Genomic DNA, 26,056 nt, shown 5'->3' on the forward strand with positions numbered 1-26,056 from the left:
ATGTCAGCCAGCTTATTTCCATGGCTTTTGGGTAGGTTAATCAAGAAATGTTCAAGAAAGTGTGTGAAAATATATTCTTAAAAAAATAGTTGGAAGGAAAGGAAAATGTCAAAACTTTGAGGAAGTCAGACAAGTACAAGGCTACAGGAGAATAGTAAAAGCTAAAATCCTTTATGTATCTTGTGAATATTTTTTTGCTGCTGCAGTCAAGAGAGTTGAAATTCTGTTTAGCTTAACATATTGGAAGTCAGCATATCTGTGACAGATCCTATAACCAGAATTTCTGTTTGGAAGCAAAAATAGCTTAATAAAAAATTTCCCAGCTGCTCTTTCCAAATACTGGCTATTCCCTATTTGTCCGGCATTTCTCATTTGTTTGGTCAAAGCATAGTCTTAGGTTTGACTTTTTTTTGCAACCAAGGTACATTTTAAATTAGGAAAGTAATATGTTAGGCAATAAAAATTCAACTATGTTCTGTTTGGGTATTTTATTTTTTACTACATTTTGGTGAACTTAATAAAGCTATGGGCACAGATGAAATGAAATGCTTTATGATTTTAAACAACTTTAGAACACTTTAGATAGTTTGTATAAAATAGAATCTCCATTCTGCAGACTGTAGCATATTTTATTACAATGAACAATTCTGAGTTTGCAGAATCTGTTTTTGTGAATAATATAATGAGTTTCCCAAAGGTCAGTGGTATAGCACATAAGGGAGAGGAAATAAGAAAGAAAAAAAAGAAAAAAACGAGTGCGCAGAAGTAGCTCATAAAAGATCTAAAAAAATAACAGCAGGGGCCATCTGCTTAGCCACTTGACAATTACTTATTAAATATGTACTAGTCACTGGATTCGGTGTGCTTGTGGAGTGAGGCTGGAGGGTCAAAAAACCCAGTTTTCATTCTCAGGGAATCCATTATTTAGGTAAGCAAATGAAGGTCTGATGTTTTCAATCTTATCTCCCCAACTAGATTGTATAGTCCTCAAGGCTAGATGCCATGCCTTCCATTTTTTTATTAAAATAAAAATGATATTGTATGTTTATTCAATAGAATGCACGTATATTAAAAAACAAATGTGCCTGTATATGTCATAAATGTGTGTGTATCCAAAAGCAAATGGACACAGATTCTACTAGTCAATGTTAGTTTGATCTGAAATGACAGAAAATCGACCTGAAGCAGCTTAAGCGAAAGCAAGGCAATGTATTTACACCAGATCCTAAGAAGATACTTGGTGCTGGCGGATCCAGAGGCTCCGGCAGGGTTTCCGCTCTTCCCTGTGCCTACTGGCCCCGTTCTCTCTTACTGGAAATGTCTTCCTGTTTGCTGTCTGCTGTCTGCTCCACGGTCCAGCAACCCCACCTGAATCGGCCTTCCTCTCTGTGAAAATGTGTATCCTAATCCCTGAGATGACTACCGGTGGTTCTGTTATATAGATACAATTATTAGACCAGCTAGGTGGATGCGGCAGCCTATGCATCCCACGGTGGGTGGAAGCCCTGTAAATGGCAATTTCCCCATGGCCACATGAAGTGAGAGAGGAAGTCCCTGAAGGAAAACCAGTGTATGGCCAAAGGATGGTTTATATTTTCCCTTTTTTTAAAATATTATTTTATTGGGGGCTCGTGCAATTCTTATCACAATCCATACATACATCCTTTGTGTCAAGCACATGTGTACAGTTGTTGCCCTCATCATTCTCAAAACATTTGCCTTCTACTTGAGCTCTTAATATCAGTTGCCCATTTTCCCCCTCCCTCCCCACTCCCCTTCCCTCATGAACCCCTTCATACTTCATAAGTTATTATAGTTTTGTCATAAGTTACCCTGTCCGACGTCTCCCTCCGCCCCCTTCTCTGCTGTCCATCCCCCAGGGAGGAGGCAGCCCTTAGATTCTTGTAATCGGTTCCCCCTTTCTACCCCACATTCCCTTCACCCTCCAGGCCTCGCCCCTCTCACCACTGGTCCTGAAGGAGTCATCTATCCTGGATTCCCTTTTTATTGTGCATCACTTTAAAAAGGAAATGCATATTTATCACACTATCAGATGGCAAATAAGTATTAGTGATACTTATCGCTGAATTCTAATAAAGCATTGGGCATATTAGAAAAACAAAATTCCACTGTTCATTGGCCATGCGCTCTTGATTGACTGCTTTAAGTTTGATGAAATACTGCCAATCATGGGGCTCCAAATCCTCAGTAGCAGAATCTGAAATAATTAAACGATTGTGAAAAAGTACAGCATCCGTGCTCCAAGTCAGGATGCCTCCATGCCCAACACGACTAGGCCGTTGTATTCTACGGCATGTTCATGGACTGCTTTTCAGAAGTAAACCTCTGGGCCTTTCTCCTAGAAAGTCTTCCCTGAAGTCTGGTCTGCCGAATAGCCACACACACGCCTCCGAGGCACGAAAGCACTGGCTGTGCGCGAGGTGCACTGACCAGAAATCAGACCTAGATCTCTCGGATAGGTGAGACTGCTACCACCCAAAGGGTTGCCCTCACCTGGTACAAAGAAGATGTTTATTTAATAAGTGGTAATAAGTTTGCACTGTCTGAGCTCCTTGTGAAGCAACTACTAAACTATTAACTCATTGAACCTTCTAAAACATTTCTATGATAGATAACTCTTGCTAGTCCAGTTTCGAGATACGAGAGCTGAGGCCTAAATGAAATCATTGACTCACTCAAGGTGGTTGTGTTGGTGTCAGGTACCGTTGGCTCAGTTCTGACTCGTAGTGGCCCTGTGCACAACAAAATTAAATACTGCCTCATCCTGGGTCATTCTCCAATTGTTATGTTTGAGCCCATTGTTGATGTGGTGGCTACTGTGTCAATCCATCTTGATGAGGGTCGTCCTCTTTTTCACCACCCCTCTACGTTGTCACCTATAATGTCCTTTTCCAGCACTTGCACTCCTGAAGATAGCATGTCCAAAAGATGTGAGACAAAGCCCTGCCATGTTGGCTTCTAAGGAGTATTCTGGCCGGACTCCTTCCAAGACAGATTTTTTTGTTCTTTTGACAGTCCATGATACTTTCGATATTCTTCACCAACATCACAAGCCAAATGCATCACTTCTTCTGCAGTCTTCCTTATGTAATGTCCAACTTTTACATGCGGATGAAGCCATTGAAAATACCATAGACTGGGTCAGGTGCCACTTAGTCCCCAAAAGCAACATCCATGATCTTCAACACTTTAAAGAGTTCTTGTCCAGCAGATTTGCCCAATGGAACGTGTCATTTTATTTCTTGGTTCCTACTCCCATGAGCATTGATTGTGGATCCAACCAATGATAAAATCCTGAAAAACATCAATATTTGATATTCCCTATTGGTCCAGATGTGAGGATTTGGGTTTTCTTCACATTGAGTTGTAATCCATATTGAAGTCTGCAACCCTTGATCTTCATCAGCAAATGCTTCAAGTCCTCCTCACATTGAGTAAACAAGATTGTATCATCTACATCTTGAAGGCTCTTAATGAGCCATCCTCCAATCCTGATGGCACATTCTTCTTCATACAGCCCAGCTTCTCGAACTATTTGCTCAGCATAGAAATTGAATACGTATGGTGGGAGGATACAACCCTGACACACACCTTTCCTGATTTTAAACCATGAAGTATATCCTTGTTCTCTTTGTACAACTGCCTCTTGATTCATGTACAAGTACCACATTAACAAGATGAAGTATTCTGGGATTCCCATTCTTCTCAAGGCTATCCATGGTTATAATCCAAAGTCAATTGCTTTTGCATAGTCAATAAAGCAAAAGTAAATGTAGTTCTGGTTTTCTCTGCCTTCAGCCAAGATCCATTTGACATCAGCACTGATAGCCTGTGGTCAACATCCTCTCCTAATCCAGCTTGAATTTCTGGCAGCTCCCTATCAATATACTGCAGCTTTCGTTGTTGGCTGATCTTCAGCAACTTTTACTTGCATGTGATAGCAATGATGTTGTTCTATAATCTGTGCATTCTGTTGTATCACCCTTCTTTGGAATGGGGACAAATATGGATCTCTTCTAGCTGGTTGGCCAGGTAGCTGTCTTCCAAATTCCTTGGCACAGATGAGTGGATGTTTCCAATGCGCCATTATCTTGTTGAAACTAGCTTAGTGAAACAAGGTTACACAGGTGATTGGAGGTGGAACTGAAATTCAAGCCTTTCCTTATTGTAAGGTTTCCCCAGTTTCAATCTGATAGCCATGTGGAGGGAGAAAAATGGGCTTCTGTCAAGACTTCAGCCTTGGAAACTCTATGAGGTAGTTCCACTCTGTCCTATGGCATCACTATCGGTCCCTTAACTCTGAAGTTCATGCTTCTCCCTACTGTGCTAGTCAAGTTCTTGTGGTGGTGATGGTTGTTAGATATTGTGGAGTCCATTGTAACTCATAGCGACCCTATGTACAATGGACTGAAACTCTGCCTGTTCCTACATCATCCTCACAATTGTTATATTTAAGCCTGTTGGGGCAATCACTGTGTCAATCCGTCTCCTTCATCAATCTCCTCTTTTTCATGTCCCATAAAAGTCTAAGTTTCAAAGGAGGGTCGATAACACACAAGTTCTATATCAGGAGCTCAAAATTTCACTGGTATACCATTATCAGCAAAAAATGTACAGTGTCTCACTACTGCTTGAAAAGTAAATTAGTCTTGCAGTATGCTATGTCTGGGTGTTTAAAATTTATACCACCTGCCATTCATATTGTTATATTCTTTAAAATGCTTTAAACGAGTAGCTTAACATCTATCCCATGCCACATTTCAGAAGCACATGAAGTCGCCCTGCTCTTTCATGCTTTTGAGTACATGAGGTTTTCCTGTTTGCTTGTTTGTTTATTTGTTTGTTTAAGATATTTCAGGGTAGCTTTTAATGTTAATTTCATCCAAGTTCAAAATAATCCTTCTTTACTGCATAACGAGATTTTATTTGAGTGCTACAAATTACACAAGCCCCGAAGATGGCACCGAGGGCCCTCCGCTCTGCCCTCTAACACTTGCACGGTGTAATATGTTCAGCAGAAGAAAATGGCAGCAAAACATGTAATGTGTTCAGCAGAAGAAAATGGCAGCAAAACATGAGCAGGCGGCAGCATTAAATAACCAAATCCCCACAGAGCTAATATGCAGGGAAGCTCGCACCACTTAAATGAGAGGCGACTTTAGCTCGAGCTAATGATCTGAATGCAAGACTGGAGTCTCAGGTTTGGTTTGGTTTTGTTTTGTTTCCCTGACAAGATGCTGTTAAAAAAAAAAATCACCTTGAAGCAATTCAAAACCCAAATGCCTCCTGGGTATGGCATCGGTTAGGCATATGCTACAAAGCTACTTCAGTTTCCAAATAGGCAAACGAACATCACAGAGCATCGCCTTTGAGGCGTGCTGGGAAGCATAATGCTGCCTCTGTGCTTTTTTGTGTGTATGTTTGTTTTTTTCCCACTTACTTTTCAAACATGTTTTATAATTATGAGTTTGGAGTTAGATTGCTTTCTGAAGCTTCTCTGGGGGTGGGGGGTGGAGGAGGGGAACATTGGAGTCTTATTTTTAGGGATTTCTTTTTGTAGGTGATGTGGTTGGAAAGAGCCTTTTGACCTTATCTGAATTGATTCCTCTTTTCAAAATTTAGAAAGGAAGAAAGTAACCTTTTATCATAGTCCTTGCTTGTCTTCATAATTCCATCACCTTTCCAAATTATGGGTCAGTACTTCCACCGAGAAAGGTGAATGAGTAGAATCCACTTACCTAGAAATGCAGCACAGTTTTATGACTCAGAGAGTCCAGTCATTTCCAATTTTTGTCTCTGATTAGATTTTCCAAACTCTACTATATTATGTAATGGTCTTTGTGTAATGATCTGTGTAAGATACAGTAAATTGCTAAAGGCCCATTCCTATTATTTCAACCTTCCATATTACAGAGAGAATTTTTGCATGTATTTGAATATGTATTTTACCAAAGCAATTTTCAAAATGGCTTTCTTCCTCTCAATTTTTCAATAATTCCTACTCGTGACACATAGGCAGTAGCAACCTTTTAATTAAATACATGCTAATTACACTAGCATGATGTATATCTGCTACAGACGCAAGAGCAGTAGGAAATATTATGAGATGCAATCAATCACCATTGTAAATAATTCAAATAGCAAAGTTCCAAATAGAGGAAACCAATATTACCACAATGTAGTTTTCAAGGGAATATTTTAAAATTAAATAACCATAAAACTAGAGCATATGTGCGTGTCAATGGTGCTTTCATGTAAAAATAATTATATCTTCAAGTTTCAACTTAGAAGAGAGATCATTATATTTTTTAGCTCTTTTCATTTGCATCCATTGTTCTCCTGGCGGCATGTTAGGATCCCTTTTGTCTTTGCACTCTTAAACTTTCCCTCGATAATTTCAGTGGGCCTGTTGCTGTTAGGGGCCATCAAGTGAGCTCCACCTCTTAACAGCACTGTGTCTCACAGAACAAAGCACGTTCTGTTCCTGGGCCATCTGCACAATTACTACTATGCTTAAGCCCACCTTGCAGCCAGTGTTAGTCTGTATTGTGAACATCTTCCTCTTGTCACTGTCCTACTTTACAGAGCATGACATCTTTTCCCAGAGACTGGTCTTGCCTGATAACATGTCCAAAGTATAGGAGATGGAAGTCTCGCCATCCTAGCTTCTACGGAGTATGGCTGTACTTCTTCCAAGACAGATTCGTTTGTTCTTCTGGCTGTCCAGGGTACTTTTAATAGTCTTCACTAACATCATAATTCAAATGGATAGATTCTTCCACAGCATTCCTTATTCAGTGTCCAACTTTTGCATGTAGATGGACATACCTTGGCTTGAATCAGGAGTACCTTCGTTCTCAAAGGAATATCCCTGCTCTTCAAAAATTTTAAAAGGTCTTGCGCAGCAGATTGGCTCGAGGCAAGATAGCCTTTGATTTCTTGATGGCTGATTCCATGAGCATTAATTATGGACCCAAGTAGGATGAAATCCTTGACAATATCAATGTTCTCTCTGTTGATTATGATATTATATAGTGGTCTAGTTGTGAATATTTTGGTTTTCTTTACACTAAGTTGCAATCCATACTGATGGTTGACACCCTGGGAAAATTATCATTTCCAGTTGCCTAATATTTTCTAAAATAAAAAACATGCACTAAGTGAAGAAATGTTTGTTTTATTCCCAGAGAGAGCTTGGGGAAATGGCCATGAGTTTCAAGAACATTGGTTCTTAAGAGGAAAAGCCAACAACTTAAGTTTCAAAAAGGTCTATGTGAAATGTCTATTTTTATATTTTAGAAGCATGATTTGTTGTAGGGAAAAAGGCATAACACAGTTTCCAGACTTTTGCTAGTCTTAGTTTATAAGTATACTCTCTGGGCCTGTCTAGATGTCTATTTTCCAGCAGACTTCCATCTGAGTACATGGAGCTTTGTGGGAAGGCCACAAACTGAATCTCAAGACGGGACCAGAAGTCCTGCAAATTAAGTAGCCTTCGATTTTAAATGGCTCTAGAAAGAAAGCTGCCAGTACAATATAAATGATGACAAAATCAAAGACCATTACCATGCAGGAGTTCCATCCCTGTCATCGATGCCAAGTCAGGGACGTGCTCAACATTAGAGCCTTTTCTTAACAGCTTGGGACCTTGGTGAAGCTCAGAGGACTCTGTAACTGAAGCTCTCTCTGCATAAAAGATGTTCTTTATCTCAGTCCCAACGATTGTAATTTTCAACAGTTAGAGATCAAGATTTCAATCATGTCATCAACAAGCTAAATCATGCCCTACCTTTCATATTGTTCCACATAATGGCTGCTTATTCAACAATCCACAAGTTGATGGCCTACTAAGGGCCAAGAACTCTCCATTTTATATAGACCCTTAATGTTCTATTGTGACTTCTAGAAAAATGAGGTCTCATTTTTTGTGACTTCTAGAAAAATGAGGTAAATGTGGAATCTTGAGAAATTCCTCTTAAATTTAACAAAGAAAAATTTACATGACCATATTCTAATGATTTCCAGACAACAAATTAACCTCTAAGAAATTGTCTGCTCACTGTATCTTATTTTTTAACCACCTTATTGATTCCCTCCACCTTTCAAGAATGAACTGCATTGTATCCAAATACTTTTCACGGAATTATATGCTCTGTATGTTTAAAAGTACTAAATGAAGATTAAATATGAGATTATACATGTCATTTACTTGTAACCATTGTTTTGGGTCCATGTGAAAATAGCCTTTATACTAACTACCAAGTAAATATATTACCAGAGTTTTCTTATATTATGAATATATTATGAGTGTTCTTATATTATGAGTAAATATGTTAATCTGCAGAACTAATCATTATCACCCAAAACAAGTATATAATTGGCCCTTTGGAATATTTTGTTTGAAAAGAAACTGCCTCAGAAATTGAGCAAGGACTGAAATGCACACTAGTAAATAGAATGTGACATAATTAGATTTTTACATTGACTCTAAATAGTAATCATTGTTTGTGGAAAGCCTATAATTTCAGGTAGAACAGGGAGAGTGAAGCGAAAGATTCCCATTATCTAAAGGGTGATAAAAACATATACATATATAAGATACCGACCAAAAATCTTTTTCATAGGCTAATTTTTTGGTGCTCCACTTTGGGTAATATTTATAATATAAAACTGTGAAACTGTGCGCAGTCCAAGTGGGTCTTGCTCAGGGAAATTGTTCAGGGATATCCTGGCATCTTCAGACCATCTAGTCCCCGTTTGCCTTGTTTAATAAAAGGCACACGTTGCTACCTGGATTCAGGAGCCGTCAACGCAACTGGAAGCTCATCAGATTCAGCAAGAGTGAAGCAGTCGGCTACGGGTCCCAACTGAGCCTTCTGTTAGCCTGTGCAAAACTGCAATGTCAAGTACAAGGAGCCAGTACAGTCTATGGAGAAGAAGCAGACACATTTTAGATAATCATTTCTGACAGACACTCATCCCTTCTACCGCTGTATGAAAAGTATTGTTGCAGTCATTTTTGCGTTTTTCACTCTATTTTAATTTTCTTCTTACATTCTTAAATAAGGGGATCACCTTGTCGAGCTCTTCTCCAAGAAGATGACAGCTAGCGACTATCATAAAACCAAACTGTTACAAAATCCTCGCTAGTTAATTATCACCCCTTCATACCCTACAATAACAAACCTCAATTAGTCTTTTAGACAACAGATCCCATATGCTAGTGGCTCCTTGTCAGTTCTTAATTAAGGAATCAGAAAATACCTATAAAGCAAAGCTTCTCACAAAAGAAAGGCATATAAAGATATAGGTTAATGCAGGTTTTCTCAAGCCCCCCTTAAAATATAGCTTTCAAAGATCAGAGATCTGTTAAGTGGAGCTCTGTTCTTTGACATAGGCATTATGCTAGGTTCTGCAAACCTAGGAGGGGGCGGCATAGTCACTGTTGTCTCCAGGAGCTAAGCTCAGCCAGCTGAGAGACTGTAAGGGTTTCCGAATCTTCTGAGACAAGGAAAGAATGGAAGGCGGTCAGAGTGAGCACGGAGAGGCCGGCAAGAACTTGAGGAGCCTATATGCCATGGCCTAGAGAGCCACCACAGAAAGTCAGACATTGGGCTTCGGTGGGCCTGCTCTCTCGAGACTCACTCTGCAGGGTGCTGGGAGAATGGGAGGGAGAGCCAGAGGGCCGTTAGTAGGCAGTTGCAGAAATCAAAATGACAAGCACATCATTTGGATGAAGCATTTAAAAACCAGACTGATTTAAAGCATAGGATGATTGGCATTACTTCAGTTAAATTTAAGTAAGAGGGAAAACAGGAGACGAAACTCCTCTGAAATCAGACGGAAAGACACTGGAAGAACAGTTGTCCATTGTGAAGGGCAGAAATCTGAAAGAAGCGGGTGTAGTCTCATGCAAAAGACGTTGATGGTACCTGTTGACACTACAAGTCATACGTCCAGTTGGCCACGAGTACAGGCATCTGTGACAATGGCGAGATGTTGGAGCTGCAGGTTGGGCGTCAAAAGCATAAAGTGTTGAGGGTATGCGATCACATGAAAGAGCAGTCAGCAGACCCCTGGGTTTGATTCTGGACAAACAAGTCACGGACGTGTCTGCAGACATGATCAGTATTTTTTCAGAAAGTTATTGACTCAATCTATTCACCAGTGTGAGCTTTGGTTTCCTCCTCTATGCCAAAACACACACACACACACACACACACACACCTATGCCAAAACACACACACACACACACCCAGTATCATCAAATTGATTCAGTATAGCTGTCTATTCGGGTCGCCAAGGCTTTTGTCTTTATAGAAGTAGAAAGGAAGTACCTTAGTTACACAGGACGGCTGACAGTTTCCTTTGGTCCGCAGCTGAGTGCTTAATCACTACGACACCAGAGATGTTTCGTTCCCATCCTTTAGAGTGCTGTCGAGTAGTTTATTTCTGTTTGTGCTTTAACATGCCATCAGGAAAGAACAATTTCTAGAAAAGATCAACGTGTTTGGTAAGTTGAAAGTCAGCAAAATGCGGAAAACCCTCAAAAAGACCCCGCAGTAGGCTCAAACCACTGGGCATGGTTTCATTCTGTTACACTGAAGGCCACCATGAGTCAGAGCCACCTTTACCGCAACTACTAGCAACAGCGTTGTCAGCATGGTCATTCCCTCCACGGAGACCATCTTGTACTCGGATTGCTACAGGCCTCGCTCTGGCCTCCTCGCTTGCCGCCAATGCACGCTTTCCACAGCCACCAGGGAGCGTTCTAAAAGGCAGACCGACTGTGTTGCTTGCTTGGCAGAACACTTTCTCCTCTGGATAGAGCGCACGTTTTCAGTGGAAGCTTTCCTAACCTCAAGAACTATCTTTCTTTCTTTTTTATTTTCATTTTTGGCTTTCCAGCTTAAAATCTTACCATTTTTCTCTTTGAAGGCTCATCTAGCTTCACCAACCTACTCTCCTTTCCTGATGAGATGGTATCTCTTCTCACCCATCAACCCATTTTACACTGTTATCTTCTAAGTTTCCTTTAAAATTCAGCTCACATTCTCTAAGAAGCTTTTCCAGACACCCCAAGATTGAGTTAGGTACCTATCCTGCATACAGCCATAGCGTACCTGAAATGGATACCTTCACTAAATTATATGAGTGTATTTCTTAAAGATGGAGATATGAAAGCAGTGGTAGTTCAATGGCATGATTCTTGCCGTCCCTTCAGGGTACCCTGGTCCATGCACAGCTTCCAGCCTTTTGTCTTTGGAGGCGTGGATGTTGCTATGATGCCAAACAAGTTCAACAAAGCTTCCAGACTAAGACTAACCAGGAACATCTACTTCCAAAAATCAGGCAGTGAAAATCCTCTGGATCACAAAGGAACAATCCACAATGAGTCATAGAAATGGACGGGCTTGGACAATTATAAATGAAGCCACACGAATCAGGGACTGAGTTCACAGCATCTGACAATAAAGACAGAGATCTGTCTCGCTCAGCATGCTGTCTTTGAACAGAACGGTCAATGATACACTTGAAATGATATATATGTTTGGATGAATAAATTAAAGATAGATTAGAAGCAGTAAAAGTATGTGAACCTAATTGCCAAAATCTCTTCTCTGGCTGCTTTCGAAATCAGAATGTTAGTTATGTGACCTTGAGCAAGTAACACTTCACTGATTGAGCACCTCGTCTGAAATGCAGATAACAGCAGTACTGTCTCAACGGGCTCGTGAGGAAATTGAAAGAGTTAATACATGTAAGTCACTTAGAACTGACCCTGAAAATCACTCACCTGTTCTCAAGTTTGCTGGCTATTGCCATTGTTGTCACTGTTGTTGTTTTGTTGTTTCCGTTGCCCTATAAATGGAGTTCGTAGTTGCTGACACTAGGGCCCAGGATTAATTTCACAAGGCCCAAAGTATGAAATAAAGAATTAAGGAAAGTTAAAAGTGAGAAGTCAGCCGAAAACAGTCTCCTTATCCTCCCTCTGATCCTCTGCCTCACAAAGAAACGTGCTGCAAACTGGGTGCTTGATGGATTCATGAGGGGTCAAATTTTCAGGTGAAAGACACTGTTCTCTTGTCATTCCCTTCTTTTAAACAGCAAACGTGAGGGCAGCGTGGTCATGAGGGAATGAAAAACCTTTTAGAGCTAAGCTGTCTGAATTTAGGATTCAACTATTCACAGGAGTTGTCTGGAAAAACTGCTTCCCAGCAGTCAAGGATCTCAGGGCCTGTGGGAAATACTAGCCCTTCTGTGCAGGAGGAAAAGCCACTTGCCTCATGGAAAGCTGAGGCTGGGTGAAGTCCTTTGCTCTTAGGGAAGGGCAAGCCCCAAGTCTCACCTGGCACATTGCTCTGGTAAACCAGAAAGAGGTTATGGGTGCATTCTTTTTTTTTTGTTTTAATCATTTTATTGGGGGCTCATACAACTCATCATAATCCATACATACATCAATTGGATAAAGCACATTTGTACATTTGTTACCCTCATCATTCTCAAAACATTTGCTCTCCACGTAAGCCCCTGGCATCAGCTCCTCATTTTTCCCCTCCCTCCCCACTCCCCACACCCTCATGAACCCTTGATAATTTATAAATTATTATTTTGCCATATCTTTTTTTTAATCATTTTATTAGGTGCTCATACAACTCTTGTCACAATCCATACATACATCAATTGTGTAAAGCACATTTGTACATTTGTTACCCTCATCATTCTCAAAACATTTGCTCTCCACGTAAGCCCCTGGCATCAGCTCCTCATTTTTCCCCTCCCTCCCCACTCCCCACACCCTCATGAACCCTTGATAATTTATAAATTACTATTTTGTCATATCTTGCCCTGTCTGACGTCTTCCTTCACCCACTTTTCTGTTGTCCGTCCCCCAAGGAGGGGGTCACATATAGTTCCTTATAATAGGTTCCCTCTTTCCAACCCACTCTCCCTCTACCCTCCCAGTATCGTCACTCATACCACTGGTCCTGAAGGGATCAACCGCCCTGGATTCTCTGTTTCCAGTTCCTATCTGTACCAGTGTCATCCTCTGGTCTAGACGGATTTGTAAGGTAGAATTAGGATCATGGTAGTGAGTGGGGAGGAAGCATTTAGGAACTAGAGGAAAGTTGTATGTTTCATCATTGCTACACTGTACCCTGACTGGCTCATCTCCTCCCCACCACCCTTCCATAAGGGAATGTCCAGTAGCCAACAGATGGGCTTTGGGACCCCAATCCGCACTCCCCCTCATTCACAATGATATGAATTTTTGTTCTTTGATGCCTGATACCTGATCCCTTCGGCACCTCGTGATCATGCAGGCTGGTGGTGTGCTTCTTCCATGTGGGCTTTTTTGCTTCTGAGCTAGATGGCCACTTGTTTACCTTCAAGTCTTTAAGACCCTAGATGCTATATCTTTTGACAGCCGGACTCCATCAGCTTTCTTCACCACATTTGCTTGTGTACCCACTTTTGTCTTCAGCGATCCTGTGGGGAAAGTGAGCATCACAGAATGCCAATTTAATAGAACAAAGTATTCTTGCCTTGAGAGAGTACTTGAGTGGAGGCCCAAAGTCCATCTGCTATATGGGTATGTTCTTAGGTAATTGCGTTTGGTGTACCAATTTCTTTTAAAATAAGAATCAATTGTTTTATATTTCGTTTACTGGAGTTTCCAATGCTGTTATCATTATGGTTTGAAGACTTTTGGGATAGTTTCAGACTCTAAAAAACTGCTCCTCTGTTAACTATATCCAAAGATTTATTCTAATACTGTTTGATCAGGGACAATAACATTTTTTTCACAATAATAATGAGCATTTATTGAACACTTTGTATGTTTTTAGGCATGGAATAAACATTTACAAGTATTACTTAATGTAATCCTCACAGCATTCTAGGAGAAGAGTACTATTAATAAAAGATATTGATAGTATTTTAAAACATATAAAATCATTCTTTAAATGTAATAATGGTAAGATCATTTTTATCATGCAACTACAAAGTTCGCATCACAAACTTAAAGCAGTGAAGATATCTTTGACTCAGAGAAATTAAAATTATCCATTCAGTATCTTCATAAGTTATTTAACACAACTTTATTAAAGAATTTTAAGTCTTATTGCTCCCAATCATTATTGTTGTTTTGTATATTCTTATAAATTTAAATGAACACAGTCAGATTATTTGCTTTATAGCCACTTCAAATTGATTAAAGGAGTAAGATGTAATGTCACCATTTTAAACACAATGTTTAATTATCTAAATTCTGTTTAACCATTATTTTGCATTATTCAGGTGAACAGGAACACAACATCTAGATAACAAGATCTAAGCTGTTAGATGACAATAACATCTTTAAGGTCTGCAGGTACTCACTAAGTGATGAGAATGAAAAACCTAGAGGCATGATTGCTGCCTTCAAATGTGTATAACTTTAGAGGAGAAATAAATGAAAGTATTACAAGATAATATAATAGATGCAATAATAGAAATATGTACAGACTCAGAAGCATTCAGAAATGACTGTGCTCAATCAGAGATTATACTGTATAAACTATAAATATGTTTTTTTTTGGAGGGGGGATGAGTTAGTTAATTGTGACAACCTGGCTGATAATCACATGTGGGCCTAATTGAAAGGTGGAGGGATAAATGAGTGGTGAGCCTCACCTTTCTAGTTCTCGGGTCTATTGTTTTGTGATGGTTGCACCTGTGAAGCAGTTCCCTGCTTCAGCTTGCAAGATGAAGCAAGACATCCCCAAGGAGAAGCCACATGGACCTATCCCAATGCAGCCCTGGGTGCTGGAGCAGCCGTGTGGAGACCCCTGCTAGTGCTGAGATGCTTGTTTGTTCACTGACTCAGCTTTCCTCCTGCAGTTGGCATCATTGCCTCTGTTTTGTGAGGTGGAGGACTTTGTGGACTGGTTTTGGGTTAATGGGTTAATGTTGGACTTGTGGGCTTGGGCAGCATTGGGTTGGGATGTTTTCGTGATGCACATTTTCTTTACATAAAACTGAGTTGCTGTGGATTTGTTTCTCCGAAGCACCCAGACTAATACAGGGGGTTAATCATTTTATTGGGGGCTGGTACAAATCTTATCACAATCCATACATACATCCATTTTGTCAAGCACATTTGAACATATTTTTCCATCATCGTTTTCAAAGCATTTTCCTTCTTTCTTTTCTTTTTTAAATACTTTTATTGGGGGCTCTTCCATCTCTTATCACAATCCCTACATTCCTCCATGGTGTCAGCACATTTGCACATGTGCCGCCATCACCATTTTCAAAGCCTTCTCTTCCCACTTAAGGAGCTGATGCTCCCCATTTCTTCCCCTCCGTCCCCCATCTGTCCTCCCTCACGAACCCTTGATAAGTTATAGGTTATTTTTTCCAGATCTTACATCATCCTCCATCGCCCCTCACCCAGTTTTCCATTTTGCGCCCCCCTAAGAAGGGGGTTCCAGGTTGAACCTTGTGATCAATTCCCCCTTGCTCCCCCACCCTCCCCTAATCTTCCTGGTATCTCCACCCTCCCCTAATCCTCCTGGTATCTCTACGCTCCTTGTTGTCCCTGAGGGGTTTATCTATACTGGATTCCCTGTGTTGCAGGCTCTTATCTGTAGCAATGTGCGTGCTCTGGTCTAATCCAATTTGCAAGGTAGAATTGAGGTCATGAGAGTGGGGAGAAAGAAACACCAAAGAGCTAAAGGAAAGTTGTGTGTTTCATCGGTGCTATACTGCACCCTGGTTGGCTCTTCTCTTCCCTGTGACCCCTCTGTGAGGGGATGTCCAATTGCCTACAGATGGGCTTTGGGTCTCCACTCCATGCCTCCCCCCATTGACACTGGGTATTGTTTTATTCTGGGTCTTAGATGCCTGATACCTGATCCCATTGGCACCTCATGATCACAGAGGATGGTGTGCTTCTTCCATATGGGCTTTGTTGCTTCTCAACTAGATGGCTGCTTGTTTATCTTAATCCTTTAAGACTCCAGATGCTACATATCCAGGTATCATCAGCTTTCTTCACCACATTTGCTTATGTACCCTTTTGTCTTCAACAATCATGTCAGGAAAGTGAGCATCACAGAATGCCGGATTGTTAGAACAAAGTGTTCTTGTGTTAAGGGAGTACTTGAGTTGAGACCCAATGTCCATCTGTGACCTTAATTCTTATATGTGTCTACAGTTCTATTCCCCTCCCATTAGATATATATATTTACATATGTACATGCCTGTATTTTTGGCCTATAAATATGTTTTTGGCAACAATCATAAACTTAGGATCCAAACAAAAACATGGAATGCCAATTAGGAACCACCATAACAAAAGATGGCATGGTTAAAGAAATAGAAGAAAGAGAATTTGCCCTGAAGTCAATTCTGATTCATCTGGACCCTAAACAACAGAATAGAACTGTGCCATGAGACTTCCCAGCTCACCTCTGTGAAGAAGCAGACTGCCTCACCTTCTCTCACCAGCCAGAGAGGCTGGTGGTCTCAAGATCCCAACCTGCCCCTTGGCAGCTGTGCCTGTAAGCACCATATCTTTACAGCTTTGGTTGATTATAAAATTAAAAAGGAGTATATTATTCCATGAGAACTACAAACCAGTTGTAGGGAATGGACAGAGGGCAAGTAAGAAACTACATTGAAATTCCAGCTCTGCCACCTAATCATTCATAATGATATGAATACAAGCAAGTGTTTAAAGCTCTAAATTTTCTCACTTAAGAAATGTTGTTAGGGCTTCTAAGTTGTTTCTGACTTATAACAACCTCGTGTACAACAGAACGAAACATTGCACGGACCTGTGCCATCCTCACATTCATTGTTACATTTGAGCCCATTTTTGCAGCCAATTCACCTGGCTGATGGTCTTCTTATTTTACTAAACCTTTCTATTTTAACAAGCATGATGTCTTCCTTCCCAAGAACTAGCCTTCCTGATAACATATTCAAAGTAAGTGAAACAAAGTCTTGCCACACTACCTCCCAAGGAACGTTCTTGTACTTTCCCAAAACTATTCTTCTGGCAGCCCATGCGTGGTACTTTTAATATTCTTCACCAGAACCATAACTCAAGTGCGTTGATTTTTCCTTACTCTTGGTCCATGTTTCACAGGCAAATGAGGTGATTGAAAATACCGTGGCTTGGGTCAGGTGCACCCAGTCTTCAAGGGAACAGCTTTGCTCTTCACGTTCAAGAGGTCTTGTGCAGTAGATTTGCCTGGTGGAATGTGTACTTTAATTTCCTGACTCCTTCCTCTATAGGCATTGATTGTGGATCCAAGCGATTGTGTTATCATGTTCACTGGTCTGGTTGTGAGGATCTGGGTTTTCTCCCCCATTGAGTTGTAAACCATGCTGAAGCCTATGGTCCTTGATCTTCATTAGCAAGTGCTTCAAGTTTCAGAAAGCAAAATTTGGTCATCTGTCTATCACAGGCTATTAATAAGCCTTCTTCCAATCCTGAGGCTGCATTCTTTTTCACATATTCCAATTTCTTGAATTATTTGTTCTCCATATAGAATGCAGTATGAAAGGATACAACTCTGGCATACACTTCTCCTGATTTTAAACTATGAAATACTCCCATGTTCATTTTGTATGAAAACCTCCTGTACCATGTACAAGTTCTGCATGAGTACAATGAAGTGCTAAGAAATTCCCATAGGTTTTCATGATCCACACAGTAGAATGCTTTTAGTTAGTCAATAAAACTCCGTAAGAATCTTTCTGTTATTATCTGCTTTCAGCCATGATTCACCTGACATCAGCAATGATACCCATCATGCCACATCTGTTTCTGAATTCAACTGGAGTTTCTAGCAGCTCTCCATCAATGTGCTGGTCAACCATTGATCAATAATCTTCAGCAAAATTTTATTTGCATGTGACATTAATGCTGTTGTTTAATAATTTCCTCATTCTGTTAGGTCACCTTTCTTTGGAATATAAATCTCTTCAGTTAGTTGGCCAAGTAGGTGTATTCCAAATTTGTTGACTCGATGATTGAATACTTTGTCAATTTATTGATGTATTTCAATTGGCATTCCATCAATTATTGGAGCCTTGTTTTTAACTTCAATGTAACTTGACCTTTTACCTTCATTATCTTTCGTTCTTGATCATATGCTACCTCTTGAAATGATTGAACGTCAACAGGTTCTTTTTCATACAGTGACTGTGTATCCCTTCCCTCTTCTCTCAAAGCTTCTGCATCATTCAGTATGGTTCCCAGAGAATCCTTTAATATTGCAGCTTAAAGCTTGAGTTTTTCCTTCAGTTCTTTCACCTTGAGAAATCCTGAGTATATTCTTCCTTTGGGGCATTCTAGCTCCACCTCTTTGCACATTTCATTCTAATGCTTTACTTTGTCATCTTAAGCAGCCTCTTGAGATTTTTTCTTCAGCTCTTTTACTTCATCTACTTCATTGCCTCTGCTTGTTCTAGATACTCTACCTTCCTGAGCAAGTTTCAGAGTCTCTTCTGCCATTCACTTTGGTCTTTTCTTCCTTTCTTGTATGAAGTTCTTGATGTCATCCCACAGTTTATCAGGTCTTCTGTCATTAATATTATGTCAAAAATGTTCTTGAGATGGTATTGAAATTCAGGTGGGATGTACTCGAGGTCATGTTTTGGTACTCATGGAATTCTTTTAAATTTCTTCAGCTCCCATCTGAATTTGCATATGAGTAATATATGGTCAGCTCCACAGTGAGCTCTCAGCCTGGTTTTGGCTTCTGTTCTTGACCTTCTCCTACGCTCTTCCCAGAGTTGCAATCATTTTGATCCTGTGTGCTCCATGTGGCAAGATCCGTGGGTATAGTCACAGTTTATGTTGTTGAAAAAAGGTATTCACAATGAATTATTAATCTTGCAAAATTCTAAACATTTTATGTCCCAACTATGTTTCTTCCTCTTTGTTTCCAACTTTTTCAATCCAGTTGATATTGAATATCAAGGAACCTTAATTACATAGTTGATAAATTCCAGACTGAAGAACATGATAGAATTCTTCATTTTCTTCATCATTAGTTTTAGTGGTTCATGTATAAATCTGAATAATAATTGTATTAACTAGACTTCCTTATGGAAGTCTTTATAACAGGAAGCATTATATTTCAGGATTGATGGTGAAATAATATTTTTGATAATGATAGTGATGCCACGTTTCTTGAATATGTCATTCCCAGCATTTGAAATCATGATCGATTAAAAATGGCACATACCAGTTCATTTCAGGTCACTAATGCCTAGAATATCAATTTTTCTGCACTTTTCCATTTTAAAGAACTTCCAATTTTCCTAAATTCCATTTGGACATTCCAAGTTCCAATTAGTAATGAATGAATGTTTTCAGTAATTTCACCCCATTTTGAGTTCTCCCCCCGCAGCAAATGATGGCCCTGAAGGCTTGATTCCATGCGTGTCATTATTATCTTCTCTCCAGTCATATTTTGGGCATCTTCCAACCTGAGGGCCTAACATCCCAGCATTATAGCTGACAATGCAAGATTTTTCAAAAGGTTTCCTAAGTTTTTCAGTGGCTAAGCTCTCAAAAGTGAATATCCTATCCCTTATTCATTGTCTGTTCTTAGTCTGGAAGCGCCGCTGAAACCTGTTCACCTCGGGTGACCTTGAAATACCAGTGTCATCGCTTCCAGTGTCACAGCAACAATCAAAACCAACACAGTAAGACAACCTGACAGACAAACACTGGCATTTAGGAAACAGTGATGATAATAACCACCATGTTTAAGGCGTAAAGGTAAACAACACAAACACCTACTACATGAGAGATAATGAAGGCAGCTATCCCTCCTCAGATTGTAGCTTCAGTCATCTATTTCATTCATGCACTTATAACTAGGGAAATGTGCTAGTTGGGAAGACAGGCATGGCTTTCTACTTCGGTCTCAGCAACCCACAGGATCAGTTCTACTCTGTCCTATGAGGTGGCTATGAGTCTGAATCGACTCCATGACTGTGAGTCGCCAGTTGACTATAGAATTCTGCTAGGGGTGGTTTAAATTTTATTTTCTATAATGGACTTCTATCTTAGTTGTGGTAGTTATATAATCATTTGTCAATTTGAGGATTAAGGGTGTATGGGGTGGAGTCTAGCCTGTCAATCAGATCATAGCCAATGAGGCCTCTGTGTGGGCATGGCCTTCTTCTGAGAATTCTGGGAAATCCTGTATTTTCTTCCTTGGAGGCGGGAGACACGTCTCTCTCTTGGCTACTTCCTGGGAGACATTACAGTTGACTAGACACATGGAACTAAGTTCGCTGACCTGGAGAAGCCACATGGACCTACCCAGCTGTAAGCAGATCTCTAAAGCTGGAGAAGCCACTTAGAGATCCCTGCCATTGCTGAAATACTTACAACGCCACTGGATCCAAAAACTTTCTACCCACTGGCCTGTGATCGTCCTGCACTCGGCATCATTGCATGTGTTTTATGAGTCTGAAGAGGACTTTATAGATTGGTATCAGATATATGGGCTAATATCGGACTTAAGGGCTTGGAATGGACTGGGTTGGGATGCTTTCTTAATGTACAATTATCCTTTATATAAAACTCTCTCTTATACACATAGGAGTTTCTATGGATTCATTTCTCCAATTTACCTGGACCAACACACTACTTTTCTTAGTTACTTTTCAAAACTCTCCACATTAATTTTGATGCATTACAAGCATTTTATACACATTCTCCCTTACTAAAATATATAGCAAGATGTCTTAAGCTTCAGGTTTATAGGTGGTAGCAAAAGTAGTCAAAAATATATAAACAAAAATCCTGTTCAATAGTAAAGCAGAAAAGGAATAGAAAAATGCAATTAGCCTGACAGGGCAACAATTACTAGCCACAAAGACACTGATGGAATGGTGAGAAGCCTCCCATTACTAAAATTGCTAAAGCTTAGTCGTTAGGAGTTTCTTTAAGACATATTATTACTCTTTTTTAGAAACTGTCTTTAGCATAAAAATGGACATTTAAGAGCTATGATCAAACAGTGTCATTTAAACACTAAATTAAAATGATGCCAATGATTCCAAAGAAGAAAGGGGGCTTACAAACCAGTCACTGATTTATACATGTAAAAACAGATTTAATTGACAAATATTTTGTTTTGTATATATCTTATAATTTTCACAAGGAATTACAGAAATCATAAAGCTAGTACTGCAATGTGAGTTCTGTTACTGTTACACTTATGAGGAGGTAGCTGAATTATATCTGTATTAAAGAATTAGTTGCTCATCTCTCCCACTTCAAAAATAGGAATTTCAAACCTTTACCATTGTCTCTTTTCCCAGAAACATAAGGATAACAGTTCATAAGAATACTTTTGAACAATAAGAGCCATTTTGCTTGTCAAGAATACTTTTGAAATAAGCTGTACAAATTCCGATTCAATTTTATTGCATTGTTAGGGAATGCCATGTGGGTCATGCCACGACTGGATGAGTGACCCGCTTTATTTTGTATGTGACTTCCTAAGAGCCAGAAAAGTACTTACTGTCATTTTGCCTTTCTTAACTTCCATTTGCTACAGAGAGTTCTTTCTCTCAGCTGCATTGCTCCAGACAGCAGCAACCAGCTTCGCATGGCTATTTAGATTTCAGTTTGAGTTAAAATTAACAAAAATTTAAAATTTATTGTCACATTCATACTAACCATGTTTTCAGGGTCTGATGGCCACATACCGGCTGCCATATTGAACAGAAAGAGCATTTCCATAGTCCCAGAAAATTCTAGTGGAGTGGACTACCCAGAGCATGTTATGGCTGAATGCCCCCTAATGTTCTGTGGGTGTAAGCTGGCCGTGGTTGCATGTCAAGGTCTAAAGGACTTTGAACACGATGAGGGGACGTCCTAGTCAGGTCAGTGTCTGACTAACAGGAAGCCAGAATAAGCAAAGAGGAAAGACTTGGGTGTCAAAAAAGGGAGGAGTGGTGACTAGAAAAAACACACAATGCGATTATCAGAGGGTTTTCTACATGATTCAGGAAATCATGGTTCAGCAGAAGTGCAGTTTGACTGAAAATATATGTCACGTGTGGTTTGCAGTAAAAACATTAAGCCTGTGCTGATTTTTCTCATGTCCGAATAGGGTTTGGAGAGCAGCACAGGGGCAGCACAGGTTTAAAATGGGTATTTTCCTCTCGTAAGATCAGCCCATGCAGTGCAGCGCCTTACAGTGTTTGTTTACCCCTTTTCTATTTATCCTTGCGTGAACCCCTTGGACTCGCGGTGGTTCTTTGCTAGTGCCGGGGTGAACAAGAGAAGTCAAGCTTGGCATGGAATGTAAAAAACTAACGTGTGTGTGTGTGTGCGTTTAGGTCATCCTGTCTATTGAAGAAGGCTACAGACTGCCAGCGCCCATGGGCTGCCCGGCATCTCTGCACCAACTGATGCTCCACTGCTGGCAGAAGGAGAGAAACCACAGACCGAAATTCACAGACATCGTCGGCTTCTTGGACAAACTCATCCGCAATCCCAGTGCCCTGCACACCCTGGTGGAGGACATCCTCATGTAAGCTGCCACGCGTTGATTTCTTTCCCCCTTAGCAAGCGTGGATCTCGGGGTTTCGATGAGAATACCAGGTAGCCCTGAGAGATTGCATCTTGACAAGCGCCCAGTGGTCGACCTTTCAGAACATGTCGTGTAAATCATATTTTACCTATCAGCTGAAAAAGCGAAGTATTAGCACTAAAGAACCAAAAGGTGGATTTTTTTTTTTTACATGAAAGCAGTTTCCTCTTCTCATTTTTCTAAATCTCATCTTTTTGAATGACTTCTTTTCTGGTTTTGTGTTTGTTTGTTTGTTTTTTCTGGGTAGGGCTTTAGTTTTTCTGTAGCATGTCGTTCCTTACTCTCCTTCTTGAAAAGGATGTGTATGTGCCTGCAGTCCCTTGCATTGTCTTGTCCGTGCCATGCCCTGTCCCCCTCTCTGAAATGACAAGGAAGACAGGGCAAATTGTGAGTCAGCCAGGAGTCAGGATGTGTCCTGCTGATGTGATCACACCCAGCTATGGTGACTTTCCATTCCCCAAACCAGAAAAAGACGGATGACAAGAAAAGAAAATGAAGGCACTCAGGCACCAGTCTGTACAAGGAGAGACTGGAAGAAAAAGAGACTAGTATTTATGTCTGAAAATATTACTTTTTAATACATCATGAAGCTGAAAGTGCGTTTCCTTATTTGGGCCACCTTGGACTTAGAAATAGCCAGAGCTGTCTTTCCTGACTCGGAGATAGCCAACAGCGTACACAGACGTTCGATTTTAGGTCACACTTTTAAGTCAGATAACTTCGCAGTGACGCTAAGGCCGAAGGCTCTTCAAGGACTGCTTGAAGCCAGTCTCAGTTCACAGCAGAGCACTTAAGAGTTCACCTCTAAATCTCTAATTGGCAGCCTCAGGAAAGTGAAGCCAAGCATGAAATAGCTAGAGATTAAACCATTACTCCAGCCCATCTTCCCTAAAGCAGTCCACCACAGGAAGTACCCAAAGGAAATAAAAGGAAGTGAGAGAGAACAAAAAGAAGGGGGAAAGTGCCATAAAGGTACTTTGGATTTTACTAGGAAAGCAATGGTTAGCCCTCAAAGGGTTGTAAGCAAGGAAAGGACATGACCACGTATCACCCCAAGGATAGTCCACACTGGGTGTGCAGTACAGGGCTGGACAGGGAGTCATCTAGTTGCTTGAAATCCAAGCTGGAGAAGATGAAGACCTGACTTAGGAAATGGGAGTGAGCTTCAGGTCAGGATAAGAGAGAAGGTGATTACTGGGGAAGGAAATCCAATGTGTCTTAGTCACTAAATGAATATGGACGGAAGAGGAAAGAAATGAATGAAGAATGTCAATTTTTTTTTTCCTTAGACCATCTGGTTACCATTCAGTATGAGAGAAAAGAGAGGGACACATTTTTGGGGTGAGGTGGGGCGGGGAGAGGTTATTTATAAATGGAAACGAGACCTTTAAGCATGCCCGAGTTGTAGATGCTTGTAAGACATCGAAGTGACATAGCCAGCAGGTTAAATTTCAATAAAAAAAATTTTGCTGGAGCTGTAGATTTGCAGATCATCAGCATATAGATTGTTGTTAATGATTTAATAGTTCAGATTGCCCAGCAAGAATAGGGAGAATGAGAATAAACAGAAAAAAAACAATGCAACCCCCTCAGGGCCCCAAGATTGAATAAATGAACTGAAGAAGTGTTCCCAAAGGTGACTGAGGAAAAAAAGACCCAGATCAGTAATGAGGAAGCAGTGGCATCATAGAAGCCAACAGCGCAGAGAATCTGTACGAGTGCAAGGCCCAAGGCTTCTGAAGGCTCTCGTAAGATAAACAGTGAACTGTGGCCATCGGCTTACACGGGAGGGATTCACAATGAGCCTTTGTAAGAGCATTTTCATTAAGTGCATGAGGCAGATTGCAAAGGAAGAGGAGTGAATAAGAAGTCAGAGAAAAGTGCTTTTTAGAAAAAGATACCTGTTTCAGAAGTGGGAGAAGTAATTAGAGGAAATGATTGTGGGTCTTTATTTTTATTGTGAAAGAGAACTGGGCAGCTTGCCATGTTAAAGGAAGGTACTAACAGATGGGAACCATGGAATGATGAGACATTAATGGAGGTACTTGACAAACCGACAGCGTGAAAGCTGAGCCTCTTGTTCTGGCAACAAGAGCCCGTGCACGGGCACTGTCCAGCAACAAAGCTCTTCAACCACCTCCAGGCTACCGAAGCTGGCTGGGAAGAGCCTCCTGTAGAAAGCTGGTAGGAAACACTTCAAAGGGAAATAGACCAAACAGAATTCCTTCCCTGCCTTTTAAGGAATATGAATGTGCATTTTATTTGGAAAAACATTAATAAAGAATCTAAAGTTGAGTAAAAATAAAACATACAAACACACACACACACAAGCCAGAGGTTAAGTTTATATTGGGGAGGCCATTGGTCATGAGTAAGGAGGGTGTGTGCGGTCGTCCCTGGGAGCAGGTCCACGAGGCATAGGTCTGTGACAGCCTCCACCACACACAGGCTGGGAGTGGGGATACTTTATTAAAGTTGGCAGCTTGATTTAATTCCAAAGTCTAATCTCTGGGAAACCAAATGGAACATTTTGTGACTGATTTGCCATCCGTGTTTCTGACAAAGACATGAGCGACTGCTTCAGCCCTTCGTGTTTTTTTTTTCGTTTGAGCAACAAAAAGAACCCGAGTTCTAAGGGTCTGATGCCTGACCCTTTATCAACATGATCACTGAGTGTGTTCCTCTTGTACACACCTGCCTCGGTCCTCCACACTGAACCCACTGGGCCAGGATCTATGATCTTATGATTTTTTTATCTCTTTGGGAGAATTGGAACCGTCTCCTTGATTGGTTTACATAAGTCTGTCCCCTCATCCCCAAGGCCATTCAGCTTCCCTGTCCTGAAACCCGGGCTGTTTAGGGGAAGACAGGTGATAAATCACGGTGTACCCATAGATGCTAAAGAATGTTTGGTTTGTTCTATGCCCATAAATGTGACTTTACCTTCCATCTCCTGAAGACAAGTGGTCTGTCTCCGAATGATGTTGAGCTAAGGAAACACGAAATAGCGTGGAATGTTCATCTTTCCTCTCATGTAGCTCTCAAACATGTAGAGGAGCCTGTTCAGTCCACAGCCAACCCTTATTGAAATCCCTGCACTCTCCTTTTCTCTAGCATCCCCAAATGGCCCAGGCTTCTCGCACACTTTTATACTGACATAACTCTCTCATCCACGAAGTCCCCATGGTGGTTATTCCATTCTAATGGCTTTTTTCTCAAGAATGCACATGAGAAGCGTTTATCCTTTTCTCAGCAGAGTCGTGAAACGGGAAGAAATTAAGGAAACAAAGGAGGCCGAGGAAGGAAAGCTATGAGAGCCACAGCTTCATAATTTTATAATACCACATTGGAAATTTCATAAACCCGCTATCTGCATTCTTTCCTTTCAAAAATCACAATGCCTAACAGTGACG

At 40.6% G+C, this 26,056-nt stretch overlaps 1 protein-coding gene across 1 annotated transcript in view; it reads left to right on the forward strand.

The window, feature by feature from the left end:
- Positions 1-26,056, forward strand: part of EPHA6 (EPH receptor A6) — a 1,133,516-nt gene that overhangs the window by 1,088,630 nt on the left and 18,830 nt on the right. The window contains exon 17 of the mRNA XM_045286264.1: positions 22,390-22,583. Coding sequence (XP_045142199.1) covers positions 22,390-22,583 — 194 coding nt within the window. The remainder of the gene's footprint in view (positions 1-22,389; positions 22,584-26,056) is intronic.

This window comes from Echinops telfairi, unplaced genomic scaffold (assembly GCF_000313985.2).
Source record: "Echinops telfairi isolate 266 unplaced genomic scaffold, ASM31398v2 ScPeMD7_6;HRSCAF=24_1, whole genome shotgun sequence".
Classification (NCBI taxonomy): Eukaryota; Metazoa; Chordata; class Mammalia; order Afrosoricida; family Tenrecidae; genus Echinops; species Echinops telfairi.